We start from the raw sequence: 25062 nt of genomic DNA on the forward strand, positions 1-25062 counted from the left end.
CCATAATATGACACGCACTTAGCGAACTTAAAATAAAATAAAATAAAAAAGACACTTTAAATGAAGTAAGGAGAAAGAAAACGTAAGTCCCTTCTTAACGAGTTTCTTAGTTCGAAAAGAGAATCCTTAGTGGAAAAAAAGATCTTAATCTTTTATCTAAGAAAAAATGAGTTTTTTTATATGAAAGTGATTATATGTGGTAAACTAAAACGTAAGAATATTGTACTAAAAAAATAATGACTAACATCTGATTAGATTGGCATACACTTATATAGATTCAATGTTTATGAGTTGTCTTAATCTTAATTTGTCACGATTAATTTATTCGGAATACTCACGATATAAAAAATAATGATATTGTCACCGGAGATATCAACACGAGATTAATGACTGACCGGTGCACACATTCTGTGAAGATGAATGTAAAATCTTAGCTACAACGACATTCATCGTAGCCATTGCTGTTGCACTCTCTTCTTCTCAATCACTATTCAATTCAACCTGTTTTAATAAAATTAACATTATAACATTTTTTATCCAATTATAATATTTTTTTTATATTATATTATAATTTTTTCAATAATACCAAAAAAATATCATAATAAAATGTATAAAGAGAGGGAAAAAGAAAGAAAAACGGATGGGTGGCTATCAAATCATAAATTCTGGCGGGCAGCGAAGATTCGGTTAAGCTTAATGTTAGGTTTAGCACGTGAGGATTAAGGAAAACACTTAGAATGAAGATGGATCGGACACGCTTCATTTATTCCTGAGTCAGACCCCATCGTCTCTCTCTCTCTCTCTCTCTCTCTCTCTCGGCTGCCGTGTTGCTTTCTGCAACGCTCAGAAAGCGTAACAGATACCGGGAGACGAACAAGAGCGCATCCGAAGCAGTAGTAGTCGGCTGGAACCTCGGTCTCATCTCACTGTTGACCAACCATGTCGGCAACACAAGCCTGATCCTAATTCTCCTCTCCCCATCATTCCCGTCGGATCCAACGTAACTGGTCAAAGGCGTGTGTAGGGCATATTCCTTTCTTTCACACTTCCTTTCTTCGATCACATCCCCGAGCAGATCCACTGTCACTATGAAAACTGGGGAGTCTCGGTAAAAAACATGGCCATGCACTGCCGCAGCGCCCTCGGAGACACGTCCGTTCCAAACCAATGCCTGCTTCTCTTTATATAGCTTAAGATCCGCCACCGTACCCTCGAAGAAGAAGAAGAAGAAGAAGAAGCAGGAGGAGGCGCTCGAGGAGTAGCTTCATGCATGTGTCACAACGTGGCGAACCCACACCAGCTGCCCGACGACAGCTTCGCCGCCGAGGGGAGTGATGGCGCACCGCTTTCGAGTTACCATCGGGCGCAGGAGATATCCACCATAGTGTCAGCGCTGACGCATGTCATGGCTTCCGAGCGGAGGCCGCGGCCGGTTGGGATGGCGGTGGACTCCGTGTCGGTCGTCTCTTCCTCGTCTTCCTCCTCCTCCTCCTCCTCATCTTCGCTGTCCTGCATCTCTTCTTCGTACTCGTCCCCGTCTCTGGGCGGTCAAGGTGGCGGCGCAAGCAGTCAGAACAGGACGAGACGGGTGCCGTCGCCGCCTGACTTGGCGTGGAGGCACCATCAAGGCCTTGGCGAGTTCGCACGCTACCGAGGCGACGCATCACCAGACGTTGCAGGTGATTTGCTTGTTATTTCATGTGATCATCTTTGAGTTCATTCGTGCACATTCATTCTGCTTTATCCAAACATCCTCTGCATACGAAATATATTTGGACTTACATCTGCATGGCGGTGGTGACTCGTTCTGTTCTTTGTGCTGTGGTACTCGTACAGTAACAGAGCAGTATCCACAAGGAGGCCCTCTGCCAATACTAGGATACCCTGTTCCGGCAGCAGCCATGGAAGAGCCCTCCCCTGCTTCCTCCAACCCGGAAGAGGCGGAGAGAAGCGAGCCGAGAAGGAAGTACCGCGGAGTCCGCCAGCGGCCGTGGGGAAAATGGGCGGCGGAGATCCGGGATCCCCACAAGGCGGCGCGGGTGTGGCTGGGCACGTTCGAGACTGCCGAGGAGGCAGCGCGGGCGTACGACGCGGCCGCCCTCCGCTTCCGTGGCAGAAGAGCCAAACTCAACTTCCCCGAGAACGTCCAACTTCAGCCGTCGCTCTCCGTCCCGCTTGCGACGTCCAATTCCCCTGCCACCACGTCGGATAACATAACCGATTACTTGGCGTACACGAGGCTGTTGCAGGCGGGCGAGGAGCACCAGAGGATCCCTCCGACGAGTCTCTTGGATCAGTACATGTACTCCAATTACGCTTCGCCCATGTGTTCGACTGTGAACGACGGCAGTTCTTTACCTGCTCCCTCCATCCCTACCTACTCCTCCGTTGTATCTTCATCATCAACTCCGTACTCTCCATTCTATGCTTCGAGCACGACGGAGCAGCAGACGAACTGGAGTGGAGTGCCGGATATTCCGGAGACATCATGGATGGGTTCCAGCCAGTTTCCTCCATCTTCTTCAGGCAGCTGAAGCAGGTCCATTGGTTCTGCTCCAGTGTTCTTTCTCGCCTTCTTTTCTATCTTTACACACAGTATACTCTGTTTCCATCTTCTTCTTCTTCTTCTTTTCGGTGGCTGATAGCAAATAATCAATGTATTTTTCTTATTTGAATGGATTTTCTAAACTTCTTCCAATAACACTAAAATTGCATGACAAAATTACCGAAAAAAGAAAGAAAAGATTGCAGATTATTCTTTATGATAAGAAAGAAGAAATCAATTTTCCTCTACAGAAGGAAAGTATGATGCAGAATAATATTTCTATGCTACCATACAATTGTACAAAAGCTATTATTGTTTTATGAGGGATTTATCCTAATTCAATCAAAATATATATTATATGAATTATTTTATTAGAACAATTCATCAAAACATAAAGGTTAAAATGATCGCCTCTCTCAAATTATTTCTTCATCCAAAAAATACTCACAAGACGAACAGTACCAACGAAATCAAATGACAATTACACATGTTGATTTAGCTTTGTTTAGGTTATCATTATTGGATTCCTTTGGTATTGAATCCATTCGACACGATTGAATCGGATTCCGCAGCCATTCGGGTATAAATATTTGTTGGATTCGGAGCAGTCTTATAGAAACCTACCCGATCTAACCGACCGACCTTTCCAATCACGTGCATCGAGCGAGCATGACGGCGGCGAGGAGGCCGGCCTCCAAGAACTCCGGGGCCAGACAAGGAGAACGGCCACCCGCGCGACACCGTAGCTGCAGGAGCGTTTCAAGAGTGGGGATCATCGGTCGCCAGAGGAACCACGGAGATTGGGAGATGGGCAAGAAGAAGAGGGAGTGAGGGAGAGGGCGGCGCGAAGCATTAGCGGATCGAGAAGACATGATGGGGACGTTTACTGGGGACTGGAGAGAGCGAGGAGCAGAAAGAGGGCAAGGGAACGAGAGCTCGAGAGGAGGATAAGGTAAAGGGAATTAGGTCTCATCTTCTTCGTTCTTCCCTCTTTTTGGTTCTGTGGGAACCGACGCAAAATTGAGTCAGACTTGGGCTCAATTAACCGGACCGGTTCTTCACTGAACCGGAACGAGTCACGTGAGAAACCGTCTCACGCGCCACGCACCTTCTTATGACCAACTTATACCTACTACTAGTTTCATTATTAATGAGTTATTATGTCGTGATCTGACTTGAATCATATGACTCAAATCAATCAAATTTTTTTTTTACCTTCAATCAATAAGGAAGTAAGAACATATTGAGCCAGTGACGAGGGTAATAATTACGATAAGACTCACGTGACATCAGTTGCGTCAGGTGACGCATCTCGCCTCTGTAAACTTGATGAGTCGCCCGGTCAACGCAGACCAAAACGTCTATCGATGCACATTAATATCCTGCTCAGGCTCGATCCCTCACGCCACGCCAACGACAATGTAAGACGTTATCAGAAGTATGATCCTACTCCCTACAGGCAGGCACGTCAGACAACGATAATTCTTACTATAAAAGTCCTTACGCTCTGAGGGAAAAAAGAGGAGACACAAAAAAGACTTCATCATCTGAATTCCCCTTAACATCAACTGACTTGATCGTCGGAGAGGTCGGGCCGAGCACCCCGACTCGACCTTTGTGCAGGAGCGAAGCCGAAGGTCCCCACGAGACGCAAAGGCGAGGAGTTCCTGCTCGGAGAAGGCAACGACACCGTCCCGATCACCGCACCCGATCACCTTGACAGACTCGAAAACAATCTTGGGAAGATCCCCTTCGGACCCGAACCCAATCGCGTCGACCCCGAGGTCACGGCTTAAGGTTGGTTACACTAATAGTCAGATATAAATTTAATTTTTAAACTTAAGTTACTAGATTCGGTTAGACTTAAATATATGTCATTCGACTCGCTCGATATTTATCAATATAAGAGGGTTTTATCTTGAATGTGCTTCTAGCCCAATAACCATTTGGGTGATATTTTCATATTCATTATTGTCTCTAAATCATAATCTTATTTGTACTTGTCCTTTTGCTGGATTTTGGATGTTCAAACTTCAAACGTCAAAGATGTCTCTAAATCAAACTCTTATTTGTGCTTGTCCTTTTTTTGCTAGATTTTGGAAGTTCAAACGTCAAAGATGTCTCTAAATCGAACTCTTATTTGTGCTTGTTCTTTTGCTGGATTTTGGAAGTTCAAACTTCAAACGTCAAAGATGTAGTATGGCTAGAAAAAAAGGTGCACAAGTTAAAGAAATGACTTAATCGATGGAAAACAAGCTGCATGATTGCTACACTTATGCCAAATATAACGCTTTTGGAATATTTATAAGCTTGTGCGGTTTGTGGTTTTGCTGCAGCGATCTCATTGAGTATTGAAAGCTAAATCCGAACGTAGGGTCTGAGTTGCCGGAGGATGAGTGTCATGTTCCGACATATCGACGTGAAGAGTGGATATTTAATATTTGGATGATATCGTATTGCTTGTCAACAACTTAGTCAGTGTGGTCAACCGATTGATTTAGCCAGTAAATCTGAGTGTTAATTATTAATTATCTGATGTAATTAATTATGTTTAGCATCTCGATTTTTATATTTTAACAAAATTATATTATGATTCCTAGACTTACAAAAGTATAATATTTAATCTTGTGTCTCTTTACACCGTTAACTCTATTAATAGAAGAGATAATAGAAATTGACGCTAAAAAAGAGATAAAAAAAGGTAATTTACCTTTTTACGAAAGCTTTGTTATTCTTCTTCAACTTTGTCCTCCCCTTCGATTTCACTATCCTGATTTACTTTTCTTCTCTCTTACATCTTTCTTCGACCCTCTTCAATGCCAAGGTTGTCTCTATCGTGCACCATAAACTCTTAACACTCTTAGAGATGGGAGACCTTCCCAATGACTTTAAGTTCGATATCGAGATCAGTGTCGTCATCGCCAATCCCCGTCTCCATCACGCCTACGTCGCTCTAAGGGCATGTACTTTTACCCTCATAATTTCACCAATAATTATGTTGATCCTGACGTGTGTCTTCACCTACCATTATTTAAGTACCCCCGACCTTCAATTTAATGACTTTGAGAGCGCGCTACCACTGGTGCTCTTTGACAAGGAGCTTAACACCATATTCTTGAATGATAACTATTTCAGCTCTCAAATGCCCGACAATTTTGGCAACTCCAAAGCCTTCGTTATTATCATCCCCAACACTAAGATCATTTCCAAGTAGCATCAGCAAGATGGCATTTACCCTCAATGAGCTTGTTTGAGATTTAATTGAAGTTTTCTCCTCTAAGTAGGTTGTCCTGAAAGACAGTGAAAGTAGAGGGAAGGACGAATTCATGATTTTAATGTCATTTTTCTACCCGACAACATGTACAACATCTTCCGTCGATAAAATTGACGGTACAACATCTTCCGTCGATAAAATTGACGGCATGAGAAGATATATAATTAAATAATTTACTTTCATAACTATATAAATCTGATAAAATTGACGGTACAACATCTTCCGTCGATAAAATTGACGGCATGAGAAGATATATAATTAAATAATTTACTTTCATAACTATATAAATCTCAACATACTTTTTCAGAGTATTGAAACCGAGATGCTAAATATAATTAACTATAAGATAATATATAATTAACTATAAGATAATATGTAATTAACTTTAAATCTAATCTTGGAGTTATAACATCGGGCCTGTGGGGTTTGTATTGGTTATGATTTATTTGAGGAAGAAAATGTATTTTACCGCCCTTAATATTTACAAAGGGCCATTTTATTGATGATAAAATAGCAGTGACTGTGTCATTGAGAAGATCATTCAAATGTAGATTATCACAGAAAAAATACTCCTTAAGAATCTTGTCGTCTCGATGCTGCGGTGATGCGTCCATGAGCAATTTCATCTTAATGATCGGCGTAGCATGTAAGTCTCAGGTCCACATGACGTAGAATATTCGTCATATCAGCAGCTAAATGGGAATGGATAACACGTGCCAATCCTTCGTTTCAAAGATGCAGAAAATGCATTTAAATGAAGCAAAACCCCACCGAGCTCTTCAGCACGAGCTTCTTGTCTCCCTGCGGCCAATCCATCAAAGCAAGCCCAATTTATGGCACTCCCCCTATAGCTTGAATCGAGAAACTCGCATCAGAGTATCCTTCATATCACAGAAGCTTGAATTTAACTAAAGATACATGCACAAGTCAATTATCCATCAACATTTGGCAAATATCAAGTACAAGCATAATGACCGAGAAGCTGCACCCTCACATGAAGCATGAACAAGGACTGTGTCTAAATGCTCTGTAATTGGGAGAAGGAAATCCGGATGGTTGACCGGTCAATGGTGCTTGCATGCTTGCAGACCAGAGCCTCGGTAGCCTGTTCCTCGTTTTCAAACATGACCAGAGCTTGCCTTTTTCCATTCACCTCGAAGAGCTTTGTGTTCATGATTGTACCATGCTCCTCCAGATGGGTTAAAATCTCATCCTCAGTTATGTCTTGCGGAAGGGACGACAAATGGATCATCTTCGTCGGGGAACAACAATACTTGTAGTTCTTCGCTGCATTGTTGTTGAAGCGGTTAAGGCTGGACCCAGCATATTCGTGGGTGTCAGGTGCTGGTGTTATGTTTGGATATTTGGAGAAATTTAGCTCCAACCTGTTCCCAAACAACAATGCTCCCTGCAATCAGAAAACAAAGCCGAAATATGTCAGTAGTTTGTCCAACAATGGTATAAAAATGCAGAAATATGCCATCAGTTTGTTTGTCCAGCAATGGTACATCGACCGAGTGAAATTGACAAAGGAGACTTCCAAGCATATAGCCTATACTCTCATAAATGATTTTTTTTCCCTTATGTCCGACAGAAACATAAAAAATGCAACTAGATGTTTCCAAGAAACTGTGCAAGCCTCAAACCTCGTCGATAATAGGGCATCAACTGCAAAATCCAGCAGAACATGTCTTGACGATATAACATTTCATGAAATCAGATTGAACCAGTGTTTTCAAAAGGTGCTCGGGCAAGACAAGGTGAGGCTTGAATGCCTCGCAAAACCTCTTAGCGAGGCGTTTCGATGAAACACCACTCGAGAGCTAGCCTAAACCCATGCGTCACTCGAGCGAGTGGCCAATTGAAGGTGGGTTAGGGTTCGAGCTTGGTTCGATTGAACAAGAAAGTTGGTTCAATTGAACCAACTAAATGGACCCTAACACAAAACTTGCACCCCCACGCTCGACCCAGTGAGACAAACCCAAAGTGAAACCCTACGTCCGCAGCAGCCATCGCCTTCGTTCGTGGCTTTGTCTACCACCTTTGTTAGCAACTTCATCCATCGCCCTCTCCTTCCCCCACCTTCCTCCATAACCCACCAATTAATCCTCTTCTCAATTCCTTCTTTAGAACTATTTAGCATTGATTAGAATTGTTTAGCACTATATTGATAAACTCTTTAGAACTAGTTAGCACCAGTTAAAAACCTATTTAGCATAAGTCTCCATTAGTAGAAATCATATTGTGTCATTTTTATTTTTATGATCATATTTATTAATCATAATATATATTTTTAAAATTTTAATATTTTGGAGCGCCTTGCTTCACTCGGGTAGGTGCCTAGGCAAGCGCCTAGTGCTTCGACTGTTTCGGGGCCTGCGCCTAGTGCTTTTAAAAACACTAGATTGAACCATAAACATCGTTGGTGCATAAATCATGGCAAAAGCAAAACGGATTCAACATTCTTATGAGAACCTAATGCAGAACATAACATCAATGGAAGTATCCAAGGGGTTTGCTTCAATCGACTTTAGCATGGTTTCAAGCATAACATGATACACTGCATGTACTCAACCAGGATCCAACATGTTGAGAAAGATATCATACAAAAAAAATGCTGCATTTACAATTACCATAAAGATGCAGGGAATATTAAATAGATTGCATTCCTAAAGCAAGGAGTCCTGCTAAAAACATAAATCAGTTGCAGGAGAATTTTGATGTGTCACGTAAAAGCACACATGACAAGAATGAGGACAGCATTCAACCAACTATAACTATGGAAATTAATACAACAATTAAGGTCGATAAAGCACAAACAAACCTTCAAGAAGTGTACAGCTAATTCTGCCTGAAACCCATCTGCCATCTGAACAAGTGCATGATCTGGTTTATTGCGCAGCAGCTTTATTCTTACAATATTGCCATAAACTGAGAACAAATTGAAAAGCTTGTCTTCATCAATTTTCTGCAGCAAAAGTAGAATTGATGGAGTAAATGAATTGCATGATTTATTCTAGGACGGAAGCATCAGGCAAGGATGAAAACTTACATCAGGGTTCAAGTTAGTCACTAAGATTGTGCACCTGTCATTAGTACCAGTTACTCCAGGAGGCAAACCTCCGCCAAAAGCAGCTGCAATTGCAGCAGCATTACCCATCTAATAATATAATCAAGTTAGTGCCAAATATGAATATTAGCATTCAATGCCATGAAGGAGATAATTTGATAAACTGCTAATATCAACAATCAAAAATATCATATATTCATATCAACCACCCATAAAATATGTTAACAAATTAAAATAGGACAAAGCCATGCACGGGCAAAGGCCATAGCTCTCACCTGAGGAAATGCAACTGAGACAAGAAAAGGAAAAGGGGAAAAAAAAGAGTAATCAGTAAACAAATAGCAGTTTATGTTACGCAATAGAAACTCAGAATCATAAAATATGGACCTCTGGCACCAGATGATTGGAGAGCATAGAGACTTCCAGTGTCACCATAGCCATGCTGTTGCACAAAACATAGCAAAGAAAAATGACATTATCAGAAAATGATTCTTTTAAGTAGGCATTACATGGTCTATTCCAGTTATAGAAAATTGTCATACAAGATGAGACAAAGAGAAGCAACTTACTTGTGAAGTTCTACCTCTCTGTTCAGTAGGCAAAGATGGATTTGTGAAATCTCTGAACACAAAGGGCATGTTTCAGACAAGTATTTTAAAAAAGAGGTAACATAGCTTTGAGCATCGGCTACCATTCTCAGCTGTATAACGTGTAATTCCAACAGGTTAGAGTCGTGGGATCAAGATGTATGCTACTATCAGAGTGTAGTCATCCATTTTCAGGGTCAATGTGCATATTGAAAAGTACAAGACTGGGAGGGTAGCAAGGTGATAAAAAAAGGATTAAGGAATAAAAACATGGGCCTAAATAAACAGGGCTCTAAGTGAAAAAATGGTAAGACAAGGTTAAACCTCGGGATAAGTAATTATGACAGAAACTGGAAGACTCATGAACAGTGGATATCTTGAAAAAGTTTGTAACAGTGTAACCCAATCAAGAAAACTTGGTCTAAAATGTTTCATAGGGTCAAGATTCTATCGAACATGTACAAAAAAAATATTCAACGAAACAAAAAATGGAGCACTTCAGACTCAAATTATATGCTCAATGACAGAAATAGTAAAAAACTTGTTTAATAAGAATGTGTTTGGCAAAGTAAATTCATTTGGGAATGTTGCTAGTGGATACACATTTTTTGTTGGGAGATATATCTTACAAGGACATTATAAAGAATTTATTGAAGTCTCTTATGCTCAGAAGGAACAATAAATATTAGTTTAGCTAGCCAACTAATCAGCTGAAATCAGATTTTTTTACGGCTAATTACTAAACTATTTTCTATTGTGGTGCCACTTGAAGTCAAATAAATAAAATATTTTTCAGGAACAGATACAGCGGAAGGTGCAATCACATACCTAGACCTCTCATTGTTGTAATTGACTTGCAACTCACTGAGACTGGATTTGAACAGGAAAAGCAAACATGTAAGACATTTAAAGAAAAGGTAGTACAACAAAACCAAGACAACATAAAGTTCTGACTGAAACTAACTTTGAAAACTGTATATCTAGCTGACAGCAGCCATCATATATGTTGCGTCCCTAGAAAAATGAAAAACCATAGCAAAATCAGCACATACAAAGACGTGTAAACATAACAAAATTTTAGTGAATACAACTACATACTTGCAAAGAACTTCTTGCTTGCATGGCACTCTGCTGTGATTGATACTGGATAAGAGACTGAAAACCTACAAAATGGAAATTGGTAGGTTACTTAAGTTTATGAAAGTTTAGTATAAATAACAATAAAATATGAACAATTCAATTCAATTAGTTCTACTAATAAACAAATAAAGAAAATTAATTATCCTAAAAAAGAAATAGGTTAATAAAGTTAACAAAGAGAAACTTCTAACAAGTACAGCCAAACATAGTGTTATAAACTCATTATTAAAATCTGAAAGACCAAATTTCAGAGAGGAAAGCTGAAGAAGCTGACCAGCCGACTTCTGGAATGTGACAATTTTCTCCACAAATCCATAAGGAGAAAACACTTGATGGAGCACTTCCACTGTGATAGGATAGAGCATGTGATGAATTGTAACTAAGAGGATTCGATTGGGTTGTGAATCCTGAGTGCCCAACAGCAAGCCATCAAAGATAATGGGAAGAGAGAAAGAAAGAGAGAAAAATAAGTAGAGAAACATATAGTTCTAGAGAGAGAATAAGACAAAAAAAATATTCATTTAATTATAGTAGAATGAACAGAAGTGAACAATGTAAAGAAGATGCTATATTCAGGAAAGACAACTTATTTTTAAGCGAGCCATATACCATTCACACATAAGTTCATATAAATTTAGTATGCTTTTACTTCATCCAATTGACCTTAGATTGGCATACCCTTGAGTGACTCCTCAAAACAGTTCCTAGAGGATGATGAAAACAATACAGCAAAATACAACAAACTGACCAGATATTTTTTCCTATATAATTTTCCTATGGTTAATTAGATCTCCTACAAAGATCCCCTATGACTGCGCTCTAATCCAAACTCCAGAAGGATTAAAAAGTCATAAATAATTGCAAAGTCCTAACAAAGTATCCAAAAATAACAAGAAAAAGTAAACCTAACAGCAGAACCGAATCCTCAACAAGCATATGCCCCAATTAAAACTTAACTCGACTAATGCAACCCGACCCAGCCTGAATTGATCGCTCATGTAATATAGATCTTGACCTCGAGGTATTTTGGGTCAGTCTTTTCAAAAGACGCGCAGGCCCTCGGGCAAGGCAAGGCCCACACACCTTGCAAAACCTCCGAGCGAGGCATTTCGGTTTAGTGTTTGCCCAAGAGCTCGCCTGAGCTCAAGCACCTCGGGTGAGCTTCCGAGTGAAGATGGATCTGGATCATGCCTAGATCGATCAAACAAGCAAGTTGGTTCGATTGAACCAACTTGCAGGTTGGTTCAATCGAACCAAGCAAGTCTTTTCAAAAGACGCTCAGGCGCTTGGGCGAGGCAAGGCCAATGCACCTCGCAAAACCTCCAAGCGAGGCATTTTGATTTAGTGTTGCCCAAGAGCTCGCTTGAGCTCAAGCACCTTGGGTGAGCATCCGAGTGAAGATGGCTATGGATTCATGCCTAGATTGATCGAACAAGCAAGTTGGTTCAATCGAACCAACTAATATGCCCTAACACAAAATCCAACCCCGACGCAATTTATCTTCCAAAGTGAAACCCTACGTATGTCACTGCCACCTTAGTACGCAACTTCGCCCGCCACCCTCTCCTTCTCCCACCTTCCACCATTGCTGCTGATTACTCCTCTTAATTCCCTCTATTCTTGGTCGATTACTTCATATGATTTTAATTTGATGTGACATTTTTATTTTTATGATCATATTTATTAATCATAATTTATATTTTTTTATATCTTAATATTCTGGAGCGCCTCGCTCCGCTCGGGTAAGCACCTAGTGCTTTTAAAAACATTGTTGTACATATTTTAAACCCTCAAACGACAATGACTGACAATTTGATCAAGAAGGTCGGAGGCACAAGGTTCCTTTGGACTTTGATTGCTTGCTCTGATTTACATTTCAACTTTGACAGTTAATGCTTTGTAACTGTTATCATTAGATTTAATCAGTTTCCACAAAGAATCTTCAAGCTTCCAGTAACTATCTATCCAACTGATGAAATTTCTATTATATTGACTAAATTTCAATAGACAAATCTTTCAAAAATATAATATTTTCCAAAACCAAGGTCATTCGTTCTGATCCAAATCATTCCAGTCATAATCAGTATCATTTTATTCTCCAATATACAATGTATTAGAAATAAACTATCTAAGCAACAATTCTTCAATTTCTCCATTGATTGGAAGTGCCCCTGAAATTAAAGTACAAATAAGATTAGGCACTAATGATATAAACTACAACTAAATTAACATCAGCTTTGATTGAGATGACATAGTAATTATTCAAATGCCATATTTTGATCCAAATTGATGTCTTTGTTGGACCAAAGACACTTAACTGCATCTTTTGATCACCAAGCTGATATAGAACCACTAGGTATAGCCCAGGAAAGCAATGAACTTAACCATGTAATTGGTTAATTAACTTTAACAAGCAAATACCAGCTGCTTGGTTTAGCAAAAATGAGAAAGACACTGGGTTATAAGACAAATATCTCAGGGGACAAAGAGAAAAATTAAAAAGAAAAACAGAGGAAAGCAGGAAACAGGCATGAGCCCTGCAAAGAAATTTCATTCTCAATCAAGTGTCATGACCACATCTTCACAATAACCAGCTTAAGGTTCTTCATCAAACAAAGCTTTCGGATTATTCTGACTTCGACAAATGCTGCCAGACATAAGCAATGAGAGAACCGAAACCGCAGCATACATCATGTTTGTCTTGTTATAATATGATATGAAAGTATAGTCCCAAAATTTAAGAAAAGGAAGCAGGAGAAAGAAAAGAAATAACAGACCAAAATTAATTTTGGAGGACTTTATATAAGAATTAATTGAAACCTAAAACTTGCTTGATGTACCTTGATCTGACAAACATCACATAAATTTGATTAAGAAAAAGTGGCATCAAGATAGTCCTAAGCTCAAGTTTAAAAACCTATAAATTATGACAATTACAGCATGATTAATTGAAGATTGCAGTTTCAAGTGGTCAAGCATACCAAACTCACACAAATTTCCAATGGCCTGAAAATTATGACAATCACAGCATAGTTGATCTTGACTGCAGTTTGAGTGGATAGATATGCAAGACTTATGTACATGAAAAATTCTGACTTCAAAGAACAGTCAAGAAAAATTAACAGTGATTAAGATGACTGACATTGTAGATAAAAATATTTAATTCAGATGTGAGATATCACGTACAGGCAAGTATAATGTAGTCATCAGAGTACACACCTGGTCACCTTTCCGCCCTTGAGAGTTCTGGTCTGCTGTTGTCAGTTCTTGATGCGAAGAAAATTGTATATAAACATTTCTCCCCCTGAAATGATATGATTAAAATTCAAGAAACCTCTGTAAAACCATAGAAACACAGAAACTCAAAAAGGAACAGAGAGCAGGGCCCTTCTTAGAGTAAGAACTAAAATAGTCACTCTCTTTTAGATTTTAATGATTCATACATATGAAGAACTAGCTAGTCACTGAATAAAACTTATTATCTAGAAAAAGAAACACATTACAATGATGAACAATAATGTACCATAAACTGGTTCAAAATCCATTGATGTACATGCATGACGGCCTCCACAATGAGCTATATAGAAAATATCAAAATGACACAAAAATGATGTAAATTTTTAACCAGATATGGTGCAGTAGGTGAGATGTTGCTGTCAGAAGTAATACGTTTTGATGCTCCGGCTAATAGTGATGCAGTGTATAGGTCTCAGGATGCCTAGGCCATCTCACCAGCACCATTTCATTCATCACTGTTTTGACACTGAGCTGGCCAAGTCAGCAATGGTCTACAAACTGTTTTAGTTAACTTCCTAAACATTGGTTTGGATTGTTGGAGATTAGAAAGTAGCTAAATTGACTAGTGGTGACAAATCGACCGCCTTAAAAGGGTGCTTGGAACAATGTAAATTTATTCAGGTGTTGCTTGATAATTTTGTTAATAGGCACGTGGGCTTTTAAAAGGGCACACAACACAGGCATTCATGCTATGAAGCCTTACTTAAGGTGAGAGACAGAGTGCACCTTTCTCATTAGACTTCAAACAAGACGGATCATTGGTTGCCTCCATTGTTTATAACAAGGATTTTCACAGTGTATACCAGACCCAATCTCTCTCTAGAATGGTATGATACCAGGATCATATCATACTGAGTGTTGATGTGGCCGATACTGTTGTTGATCCATCATCTTTGATACTTTTAAATAATTAAAAACCATCTATGATACTTAACTGAAAAAAGTATTTATCACAAGTATCATAATATTATATACAATTTTGGACAAATAACAAATCATGTGTACGATAACTCAATAACTTAATGGGTCAAGAAAAACAGTCACGATATGCCTTAAAATGTATCACACAAAATAATGCAAGGTCATGCTTTATCAAGGTATGCTTTACAATTTATCCATCAAATTCTATTTTTATGCTCCTACTTAAAAGAATCTATTTGACTATAATTATGTCAATTCCTATATGGTATTCATTATTCCTTTTATCTTCTAGTACAATATCACAACATAAAACAATTTAAATACATATCTCCTACTTTTGTTCTTTTTTTTAATATTTATCATCCTGTATTTCCTTTGAATTCTACATGCTTCACTGACACCACTGCTTAAATCGCCCTCTTTGAACAATTTCTCAAAGGTCTGATTTGGCAACATCATTTAGTCTTACATGAGAAGCATGAACATTAAGAGCAATAGATTTATCCTCCCATTCAAGTTTTGACACTACCATTCTATCATCAACTTTTTAAATGACCTACTGTCATCTCTTTCAAATTTTTATCAATAACAATAGTTTCCCTACCATTTTGTTTTTTCTGTCTACCAAAGTTTGAATCTAATAATTTCAATTTCCCTATATCCCAGATTCGATTTTTATAAACAAGTTGTACTGAATCTCCTTCTGACCACACACCCACCGACAGTAATTGCTTACCTAAAGGGTTCCAAATTTCATGTTGACAAAACAAGTATGCACACTTCGAAATAAGCAAAAAGATGGTAGATCTTTATTCCCGATCCAGAATCAAGCACTGACATGATTTTTCACTTCTTGGCAAGTATCTATGTAGTCGAGACCCACTTGCAATGGCATCCTTCATATAAAAAGTTTTTAATTTACCATTAAAATTCTGAGTGGCCAATATGTCAATCCCTTTACTTTGAGGGAGGTCACATTATGGAACTTGTCAGATTGTCCAATTATTGCATACATTGATTAGCCTTAGATAAGAGTCAACGGAGAGAGAGGTTGCAACATTATCATAGAAAAAACAGAATCCAACACAGATTCTGATTATGCATCAACTTCTGAAGGTGTTAATAACAATAAGAAGTACCCAATAACACGAAAAAGAAAAAAGCTCTTCAAGTGCACACCTCACACTTGGTTGGACATTTGTGTAGTACTGTAGAACGTTAATGGAGGAAGACAAATCATGCATCTGAAGAAGAGCCTGTCATAAAGAAACAAGATAAACAGTGGCAAAGCTGCATATGGGGCACACGAGGAGACCACTAACGAAAATAGGGAAAAAGTACCTGGTTTTTGGCTCGCAACATCACAAGCTTAGTGACAACTCCAAACGGCTGCACTAACTGAAGAAGGTCATTCTGTAGAATGCACGAAGCTCAGGTTCAACAATATCAAGAGACGACAATCGAATGCCTTGGTTAAACACCTAGAAGACCATTATCATGAAACAGAAAGCTACCTCGGATATCTCATGACCAACGTTGCGGATGTGAATGACTTTGGAGGGCTCCGTCATTGTCACACCTCACCCTCTAGCTCAAGCCAGAAAGCAGAAGGATCTCAAGAACTCTTCCCCACTAGACGCAACAATAATCAATTTTGATCTTCCATTCCAGGAGAAAATACACATATTTTATGCAACCGATGGGGATGAAACACGCCGCGCAATCCGACATCGAAGACACCAAAAACGACACGGCAAAGGAACAAATGGGATCGCCAGCGCTTACCTTGAACTGACAGATAGGCGGATCCCGGCGTAGGGTTCTTGATCACGGGAAGCGAGTTAATGGGACGGAATCGGGAGCACAAGGTTCGAATAGGGTGTCAAGACTGGTCCTCTTCTCTCTTTTATCGAGACCTAGAAATCGGTCGCCCTCGCAAGTTCCTCGAACCCTAACGGAGGAGATAGGGGACGCTCTTTATGGTGGTCGGTGTCTCCGATGACAAACAAGTGTTACGCTGTTCCTCTCGCACATTGATGACTCTGTCGTATAATCAATCCACACCCTTTGATCCTATTTCACGAATGATTTCGCGTCGTTTCTACCGTCTGACTAAATCCGTCCGATAAATAATTTGAACCTACGATGTAACTTATCAAACAGCGACAGCACCACTATTGCAGTTTAATTTTAAGGCGTTTATTCTTTAGAGTTTTTTTACTATTTATAATTCTTTTTAAAAGTTAATAAAGTAATATTTACTATTTATTACCCCTTTTATCTTTTTATTTTATTTTATTTTTTTCTATATCCCCTGTCATCAATTAATCATCATCATCTAGCCTATACTCCTTTGTGGCTCTCTCGATAATGATCTCGACTCTCTCGATCTCATACTGTTTTTGATGAAAATGAAGAAAAAGAAAGAAGAAAACGGTGAGAAAAAAATTAAAGAAGAAGAGGATGAAAAAGAAAGTAGAAAGAAATTAGTATTTATGTTCATTAAAAAACTAATTTTAAGATATTAAATATTTTTAAAATAGTTGTATGTGACATATATATATATATATATATATATATATATATATATATATATATATATATATATAGTGGTTTAACAAAGTGTGAAGCATCCTTTTATGAGATTAAATGTGACATTTTTCTTCTGAAGCTAATTCAGTTGAGAGATGGAAATATTCATTTAGGATAATTATAATAAGCTCAGAATCATTCAATCAACAGTACCAACTCCAGAAAATATAGCAGCTATGAATTCCTTAAGCCCCTTTCCTCAACTAGAATTGGCACCACTAGATAAATAGTGAATCCATATTGAGGAGTTCAAAAACATTGTATGGGTCTGACGAGGGGAAACAAATTGCAGTATGTCAACTCAATATAGCTCAGTTATCTCAATTCAATTGGAATATCAGATATAAATGAAAAGATCCATATCAAAATGGAATATTTTTCTATAATCATATAGACACCAAAGATTTCAATACCATCAATGAAACCTACTCATATGTTAAAAACATATTTTCTATATATAATTTATCCATATCGTCCTATCCTCAATTTGGACAAATTCTATATTAAGTGTTGGAAGAGAATCCTATGCTATTTTCATTGCTTTGTAGACTTTCTAGGCTCTAATTGCTCATAATGTCAACCTATATCTTAAGACCAATGGACTCGGATGTGTTTCAGTTTGGCCTTAATAATCTTAAATATTTATTATATATTTCAGGATGAATTCTCAAAAAAAAAAAATATTTTGAAGCTAGAAATACTTCTAATTTTAATATTCTCTAATATTTAATACCTAGAATATTCTTAATTTAGCCAGTCAACTATCCTCACTTTTCCTCCCTTTTGTTGTGGACCGGTCTAAATTATTTTAATTATAGTGTTTTTATACTGTATTATAATATAATAAATTTTATGTTATAATCTTTTTATCCTATTTTATAATATTTATAGCAACAACAAAAAAAATGTAATGCAATACAAAAATATTATGTTATAGTATTTTGTAATATTTATTTTGGTATTACTGAATATATTTTAATATAGTATAAAAATATTATAACTGAAAATCCTGAAAACAAAAACACTTTCTAGAAAAACACTTCTCAAAAAAGACCTTGTATATTTTATAAAAAAAATGAATCAAATGAACTTCCACTATCAACCTCTGATCGAGGGATCCATTGACTGATAAGCATCAGATGTTTCTTGAAGATTATAGAATGCTAGACCGACGTCTTGAATGGCCAAAAAAATCAAAGTTGTTGGCAGCAGGTCAGCTTCCATCTCCCTTATCTGCACAGGTCACAGTGACATTGGACATTGCAGCTATCTCACAATGGTGTTTGGAATGAGCTGGAGAATTCCTTGCCCAGGAAAGGATGACCAACAGTGCACGGTGCCAAGGAAGACTAAGTTTTGAGAGATGGTGATGCCTGTTTAGCTTTAACCTCAATCTATCACTGCCTACCACTTTTCTGTTTCATTTCCTGAATAATCCATGTCTGAATTGATTGGATATTGGCCTAATTTTTGTTTGATGAGATAATCAATCTAATAATTAAATATAAATTAATTAAAAATATATAGCTTTGCCTGTGATCTATCAATTTTTGATGTTTTTCCTGTCCAGTTTGTACTTCAGTAGTGTGATTTGTTTCATACAGTGTCACCTTTTCTTTTCTCTCTCTACATGATACTGCATATTTTCTCAGACAATAACTTTCCGATAAGTGGGATTTTACATTGTTTTAGGTAGATGATTCAGTATGCTTACATTTCTTCTTCCCTTGCCTAATTTTATCCTTTATATTCTTCCTTATAAGTCATCACAGCAGCAGTAGCAGTGATGATAAATAACTTTAAGTTATTTTATACACATATTTATTTATTTAACTATTCTAAAATTATATATTGGGAGACCAATTTGAAAAAGAGAAGTCTTAAAAGATTTTAACCACATATAATTTAAATTAAATGTACAGTTCGATTGGATGCTAATTTATTATTTATGTAGTCGATATATCGTTGCATGACAATACGTCATTTATTTATTTTCGGGCATCCTACCAACGGAACAACACCCACTCGCCCAACTAAAAAGACTATAAAGGTCCCAAACAGAACGTGGTAAGGTCGCGACCTTCTCGTGGGACCCACTTCGTTTTGTCTCTTTCCTGGTGTGGGGCCCTCGAAGTTGCGGGAAAGGCTGTTGTCACCCACTTTTCTATTATCGCTTGCGTTATTAATCAAAGCATGGGAGGAAAGAGAGGCTTTCTTTTTAGGAGTGCGAGAGCCAAAGCATTCGACCCCAGCGATCTTCCCGACGACCTTCTCCTCACTCACCGACGGAAGGTGGGGCCCGCGTGGTGATCCCTTGTGGAGATCGTCTACGGGGCGTGAAACATCCAAACAGTTTCGGGCCTGCTTAGTTAGCCCTTGCTTACCGTCGATAGTAAACGCCATAAAAGTCGACCGACAACAGCGACAGCCAAAGAAAGCCACCCACCGTCAGTGCTCGTTTTCGATTGGAACCTTATCGTCGGGGCCCATCGATTGTTGCGAAAGGGTAGGAGAGTGGTACGTCGCGCGGTCCGTGGTTACGGCGTTGCACTCTTTTGTTGTTATTACTCCTTTTTTGCAATAAACCCCCTCATATTTATCTAATTCGAGTCCTGTTTATCTCTAAAGGACTGCCATATGTTAATTCAAAAATAACACATTTATTATATAGCATTTATCAAATAAAATTCAACAACCAAGTTTGAGAAGTTATTAAGATTTTAAACATAAATATTATTTTCAATCACTTTCAAATATTCTTTTTTCCCTAAACTTATCTATACATATAAAAATTGTTAGTTTTAGAATGGTATATAATATTTTGAAGAAATTAATATCAATAGGGATATACATGTTAAACTTAAAGAGCAATTGCGTAAATTGTTAGCTTTAAAGGGATATATATGCAATTTTTCCTTTGAGGTTATAATCCTTACATATCATTTTCTTAGAAACCCTCAAAAGGTTAATAAATTCGAGTTCGGTCCGTCTCTTCCGCGAATACCACGCGGAGACGACGACCTCTCTCGCTCGCGCTTTCTCTCTCTCCCCCTCTCCCGACCGACGGAGAAAGAGTGAGAGATCGAGAAGGGAGAAATAGATCTCCGAAAACCCTAACACTAACCCACATCGCCAGCGATTGGAGATCGAAATCCGCGGTTCATGGCGTCCTCGCGGGTGATGGCGTCCTCCTCCTCGGCGAATTCCGATCTGACGCGCCAGTCTTCCATCTGCTCCCTTCCAGTCACCGATCTCCAGAGCTCCATCAGCGGCGGCGGAGAGCTCACCAAGAACCTCGGCTCCATGAGCATGGACGACCTCTTCCGCAACATATGCGGCGACAACCCCGTGGCCTTCGCAGGCGGCGCGGAGGGTGGAGTCTCGGTGTCCCGGCAGGGTAGCTTCGCGTTTCCGAAGAGCGTCGGCGAGAAGTCAGTGGATGAGGTGTGGCGGGAGATCACCGCCGGCCGGAAGGCGGACGGCGGGGATGGACCCGGATCGGAGATGACGCTGGAGGACTTCCTGGCGAGGGCCGGGGCGGTGGGGGAGGACGACGTCGGCGTTCCGTCGGGATCGAGCCAGGTGGCGTTTCAGCCGCATCCGGTAGTGGGGGATCGGTTGGGGCAGCCGCAACAGTTGCCCGTGGAGAATCCTGCTTTGGGGCTTGGGAATGGAGCGGAGGGTGTTGGAAAGGTAGGGAGAGGGAAGAAGAGATCGGTGTTGGATCCGGTGGATAGGGCTGCGCTACAGCGGCAGAAGAGGATGATAAAGAACAGGGAGTCCGCAGCTAGATCGAGGGAGAGGAAGCAGGTCCTTGATCTATTGAACTGGTCGCTCAATTAAGTAGTAGCGACCTAAATATTTGATCTTTCGGAATTTGTTGTTTTCAGGCTTATATTGCTGAGCTTGAATCTTTAGTCGCACAGTTGGAGGAAGAAAACGCACAGCTTTTGAGATCTCAGGTAAGGCGATATCTACTACCTGATCATGTTGTATGGCTACCAACATATACCATGCAATACTTGCTGATACTGTTTTACTACCGAAAAAGATTTGATGTGTCTTTTTCTGGGAGTGTTAATAAGACCAAGCTTCTGGTTATAGTAACCAAAGATTTGGGCAACAAAATCTAAGTGAATGGGTGATCAGCTTCTATAAGTTAAGTGTTCTTAATGCTATGACATGATCTTGAGCTATGCAACAATCTAAAGGCTTTAAACCTAAATACAGCTTTCATATAAATGTTCAGGTTGTTCTGTTTTACAATGGGTTCTGTTTAAACTATTACTTGCAGGAGCAGCAGCAAAAGATGAGAGTTAAGCAGGTATGAGCATCCAACAGAAATCAAAGTGCTCCCTGTTGTTTCTCCCATCACAAATGAGTTTATCAGTTTAAAGTCCCATGTTGAAGATTCTCATTCTATTTGAATTATTTTTACACACATTTATAACCATTATGTTATGTCTATGGCCCTGCTCATAAAAAAAGAATAATTTTATTCTACTGATTCTGATGCATGGGAATTTTAGTATCTGTAAGCTAACCAATTTAGTACCTTACTATGTTTTCATAGAAAACAACTTTTGATTATTTTGTTTTTACTTGAACTAGTTTTAATGGTGACAATAGGAGCATGTATATCTCATATGCCGCTTAGGAGATGATTCAGGCTTTGTATTAGTCTTCGGGCCTTAACGGTGGAGTTGTATACTAAGTGGGTGAAGCTATATAATGATTCACTGTGTCGAATATGCCTACCATTGAAATCTTGGGTTTAAGCACAAATGGCATGTAGTTTAAGGCATCTGAGTTATTGGGTCAGTGGTTCTTTTAGACTGGGTCATGCACTTGTATGCTACATATTAGTTAACTTGTGTATCTTATTTGTATCTGTTTGATGCATGACATTGTTTATTAGCTTTATTCAAGACAACATATTCAACATGCGAAATAACATGGTAGTTGTACAATGTATTGATTGGTGAATTAACTTCATTTACATCGATAGCTCTATCCAAAACCATCAAAAAATTGAAAAGGTAAGAATACATGTCTTGTAAACTAACTTTACTCATATTGTGAAGAAAACCAAAACTATGTTTCTCTAAATAAGCAAAAAAAAAAAAGACTGGAAAAACCTGATGTAATTTTTCTTTTCTTGGTTGATTTATTATTTTCTTATTTCACTCTATTATTTTATCTAGCCTGTAACTTTGGAATTGCTTAAATTATGAAAGTTAGTTCACCGACCAAACCAAACATAATGAAAACACCATGGGTTGTCTTTCCTGTGTATGTGTGTGCAAGGATACGCACAAGGACACACTCGCAATGATGTTTCTGTTACTTGCCTATTTCATAATTTAGTGAAAGATGATGTGCCAATACAATATTAAAACTTGGCTGAAGCTTAAGACATGTAAGCTATTGCATGATTTACCATGATCATCCATGTTTATTTATGTGACATGATATACAATTTTAATATACACCACATGTATGCTAATAAGATATTTGCAACTATTTTGATTTCTTTAACATTTCATCAATGTAAAGGTTCTTTCTATGGAAAACATATGTACTTCTTGGTATGAATGCCCAAAATAATCTCATAGAATTCCATTTTAAGATATTTAATATGAGCATTTTGGATTTTTTTTAATGTGTTGTGGATTTATTTCTGATCTTATAAATATTTTGATTTATTACATTATATTTGTATTTGATATTCTGACATGTTAGTTCCAAGACTCTTGCCTTTTCAGTAACAGCAACCGTGGTGTGGGCTCTCCTTAAGTCCTTATTGGTCTCCTCTGTATGATATCTTTATATTTCTGGTTTCTATCTGACTGCTATTGATAAAAGTGACAGTGTCAGTAATATATGTAGAAGTAGGATGAGGTTAGGCATCTAATATGTCTCGGTAATTTAGAATTTTGTTCATTTTGCTTCATATTTACCTATGCACTTATATCCAAGATCATGAAATTTACTAATTTATGAAGCTTGCACTTATCATGTCTCTTAATCTGTCTTGAGCTGTCTGGTTGGGCTAGTTGAATCCGAACTCAAAAGCTATTTACCCAAGAACATACTAAAGGCCAGTAGTGTCAAAAATATTCTTTTTAAGCATTTGCCTATTACGTTTACAATCGTAACAATGAAGTTAATAGCTTACAATTGTTTTGCAGCTTTTGGAAAACATAGTACCAGTTACTGAGATGAAAAAACCACGCCGAATTCTGCGAAGAACTTGCTCTATGGAGTGGTAGAGAGAGAGAAAGAGAGAGAGGGGGTATCAAAGTTAGACTCAGGAGATTTGTTTCCAGTGATCCTTTTGAGTGGATTTTTTTGCAGTGTATAAAGAGAACCCATCCATCCAGGACAGGTAGTAGAACAACATTTGGGCGTCATGAAGGATGACGGTTGTGTTATCATCTCATTGTTTAGCTATATTATCTTCATCAAAAGGAGTGGTATCGTACAGAAAGAAACATAAATAAGCAACAGATGCTAACCACTCACAAACCCTGACTGTCTGATTTCTCATCTTAAACTTGTTTCCATGGTTTTAATTCAAACCCACCCTTTTTAGGTGTTGTTCCTGTTCAGTTTTGGGAGGACTCCCAGGTAGCTTTCTTGCCCTGTTATGCCTGTTTGTTCTTCATTTATTTTCACCTTAATATTTTTAATAATATAGCATTTTATGCAATCTGCTAATTTCTTGTCACATTGAAGGTTATTCATTTTCTATCCACCTAGTTGGGGCAATATTCACCCAATCAGGACTTTGAAATGTAGACAGCAATTTGGCAGAAAAAACAAAAAAAGGCTATAAAAAGACACCTATCAACAGGTTCTTCTCGCTCCTCTCTCCTCTCTCCTCTCGATACTTGTTATTCTATATATCGGGTACTAGACTTAGGAGGGCATAGGTTGTTTTCTTCTTGAGATTTGCTCCGAACAAAGATTCAGAGTTCAAATAATTTGGATTGACAGTCGACTTCCATACTAACACCACCAATTTGTGAGTACTATCAACAATGTGCCATCAAGTCCATATGCAGTTCAAAAATACTTCCACCTTTTCCCCAACAAAGAATTGCATCCCATCCTCTTTGAGCTCTTCTGATACATACAGCAGCTATACGAGGGTCGTAGTCGGTAAGCCAATTAGCATACCAGCTGCTCGTTATTGGTTTTTGTGCTCTGCCCTTGCCATAAATCTGCGCTCCATCGAATTAATCACAAGCTGTCTCTTTTTCAGAAGGGCCACCATCCACAGGGCCCAAAGAAATCATGTCATCCATATCAAAGGTGCGATCAACAATGCCTATTCCAACAACATTACCCAAAAGAGACACGATCTTGCAGAGCAAGGGCTGATCCCCTTCTATATCTGACTAGCCATTTACAGATAAGTCATGAAAGAAAGGGGGTGAAGCAGTTCATTTTGCCACACAAATGAACTGAAAACTAAACTCAAGTTGCCAGATTTCACATTATAAAGAGCAACCAATGCAATATATCAAACACATTTGCACGCACAACCGAATGGATCAACACAAAACAAAAGAAGTTAAGAGAATCCGAATGGGTTTCACCAGTTTCTTAATTCAGCAGAGCTTGCAGGAGC

General features: G+C 38.6%; 3 protein-coding genes and 1 long non-coding RNA gene across 10 annotated transcripts; 2 read left to right on the top strand and 2 right to left on the bottom strand.

The window, feature by feature from the left end:
- The first annotated feature begins 887 nt into the window (after positions 1-887).
- On the top strand, positions 888-2675 carry LOC103979104 (ethylene-responsive transcription factor ABR1). Its single transcript, XM_009395141.3, has 2 exons — positions 888-1679; positions 1837-2675. Exons 1-2 carry the CDS (start codon positions 1271-1273, stop codon positions 2532-2534), a joined length of 1107 nt encoding a protein of 368 aa, XP_009393416.2. The 5' UTR covers positions 888-1270; the 3' UTR covers positions 2535-2675.
- Positions 1734-4321, bottom strand: LOC135632465 (uncharacterized). Its single transcript, XR_010494711.1, has 2 exons — positions 3170-4321; positions 1734-2638 (listed from the first exon to the last, which is right to left on the bottom strand). It is a non-coding gene; the product is annotated as an uncharacterized LOC135632465 (long non-coding RNA).
- A 2350-nt stretch (positions 4322-6671) lies between these two features.
- On the bottom strand, positions 6672-16808 carry LOC135634253 (polypyrimidine tract-binding protein homolog 3-like). Of its 3 annotated transcripts, none has more exons than XM_065144595.1 (15): positions 16620-16808; positions 16349-16493; positions 16176-16247; positions 16014-16090; positions 13803-13920; positions 10891-11023; positions 10575-10639; positions 10441-10490; positions 10305-10346; positions 9459-9510; positions 9277-9331; positions 9165-9178; positions 8872-8979; positions 8644-8787; positions 6672-7227 (listed from the first exon to the last, which is right to left on the bottom strand). In XM_065144595.1, exons 2-15 carry the CDS (start codon positions 16403-16405, stop codon positions 6838-6840), a joined length of 1377 nt encoding a protein of 458 aa, XP_065000667.1. In that variant the 5' UTR covers positions 16406-16493; positions 16620-16808; the 3' UTR covers positions 6672-6837. The 3 variants fall into 3 exon arrangements, with proteins under 3 accessions (XP_065000667.1, XP_065000666.1, XP_065000668.1); XM_065144594.1 differs by having other exon boundaries at positions 16349-16466; positions 16620-16807; XM_065144596.1 differs by having other exon boundaries at positions 13836-13920; positions 16349-16466; positions 16620-16802.
- Positions 16809-20373: 3565 nt separating this feature from the next.
- On the top strand, positions 20374-24037 carry LOC135584991 (bZIP transcription factor 12-like). 5 transcript variants are annotated; one of them, XM_065140770.1, is made up of 4 exons: positions 20374-21236; positions 21317-21388; positions 21676-21750; positions 23618-24037. In XM_065140770.1, exons 1-4 carry the CDS (start codon positions 20589-20591, stop codon positions 23696-23698), a joined length of 876 nt encoding a protein of 291 aa, XP_064996842.1. In that variant the 5' UTR covers positions 20374-20588; the 3' UTR covers positions 23699-24037. The 5 variants fall into 5 exon arrangements, 3 of the variants coding, with proteins under 3 accessions (XP_064996842.1, XP_064996844.1, XP_064996843.1); XR_010494670.1 differs by having other exon boundaries at positions 20375-21236; positions 21676-23526; XR_010494671.1 differs by having other exon boundaries at positions 20376-21236; positions 21721-23526.
- The last annotated feature ends 1025 nt before the right edge of the window (positions 24038-25062 follow it).

This window comes from Musa acuminata, chromosome BXJ3-3, assembly GCF_036884655.1.
Source record: "Musa acuminata AAA Group cultivar baxijiao chromosome BXJ3-3, Cavendish_Baxijiao_AAA, whole genome shotgun sequence".
Taxonomy (NCBI): domain Eukaryota; kingdom Viridiplantae; phylum Streptophyta; class Magnoliopsida; order Zingiberales; family Musaceae; genus Musa; species Musa acuminata.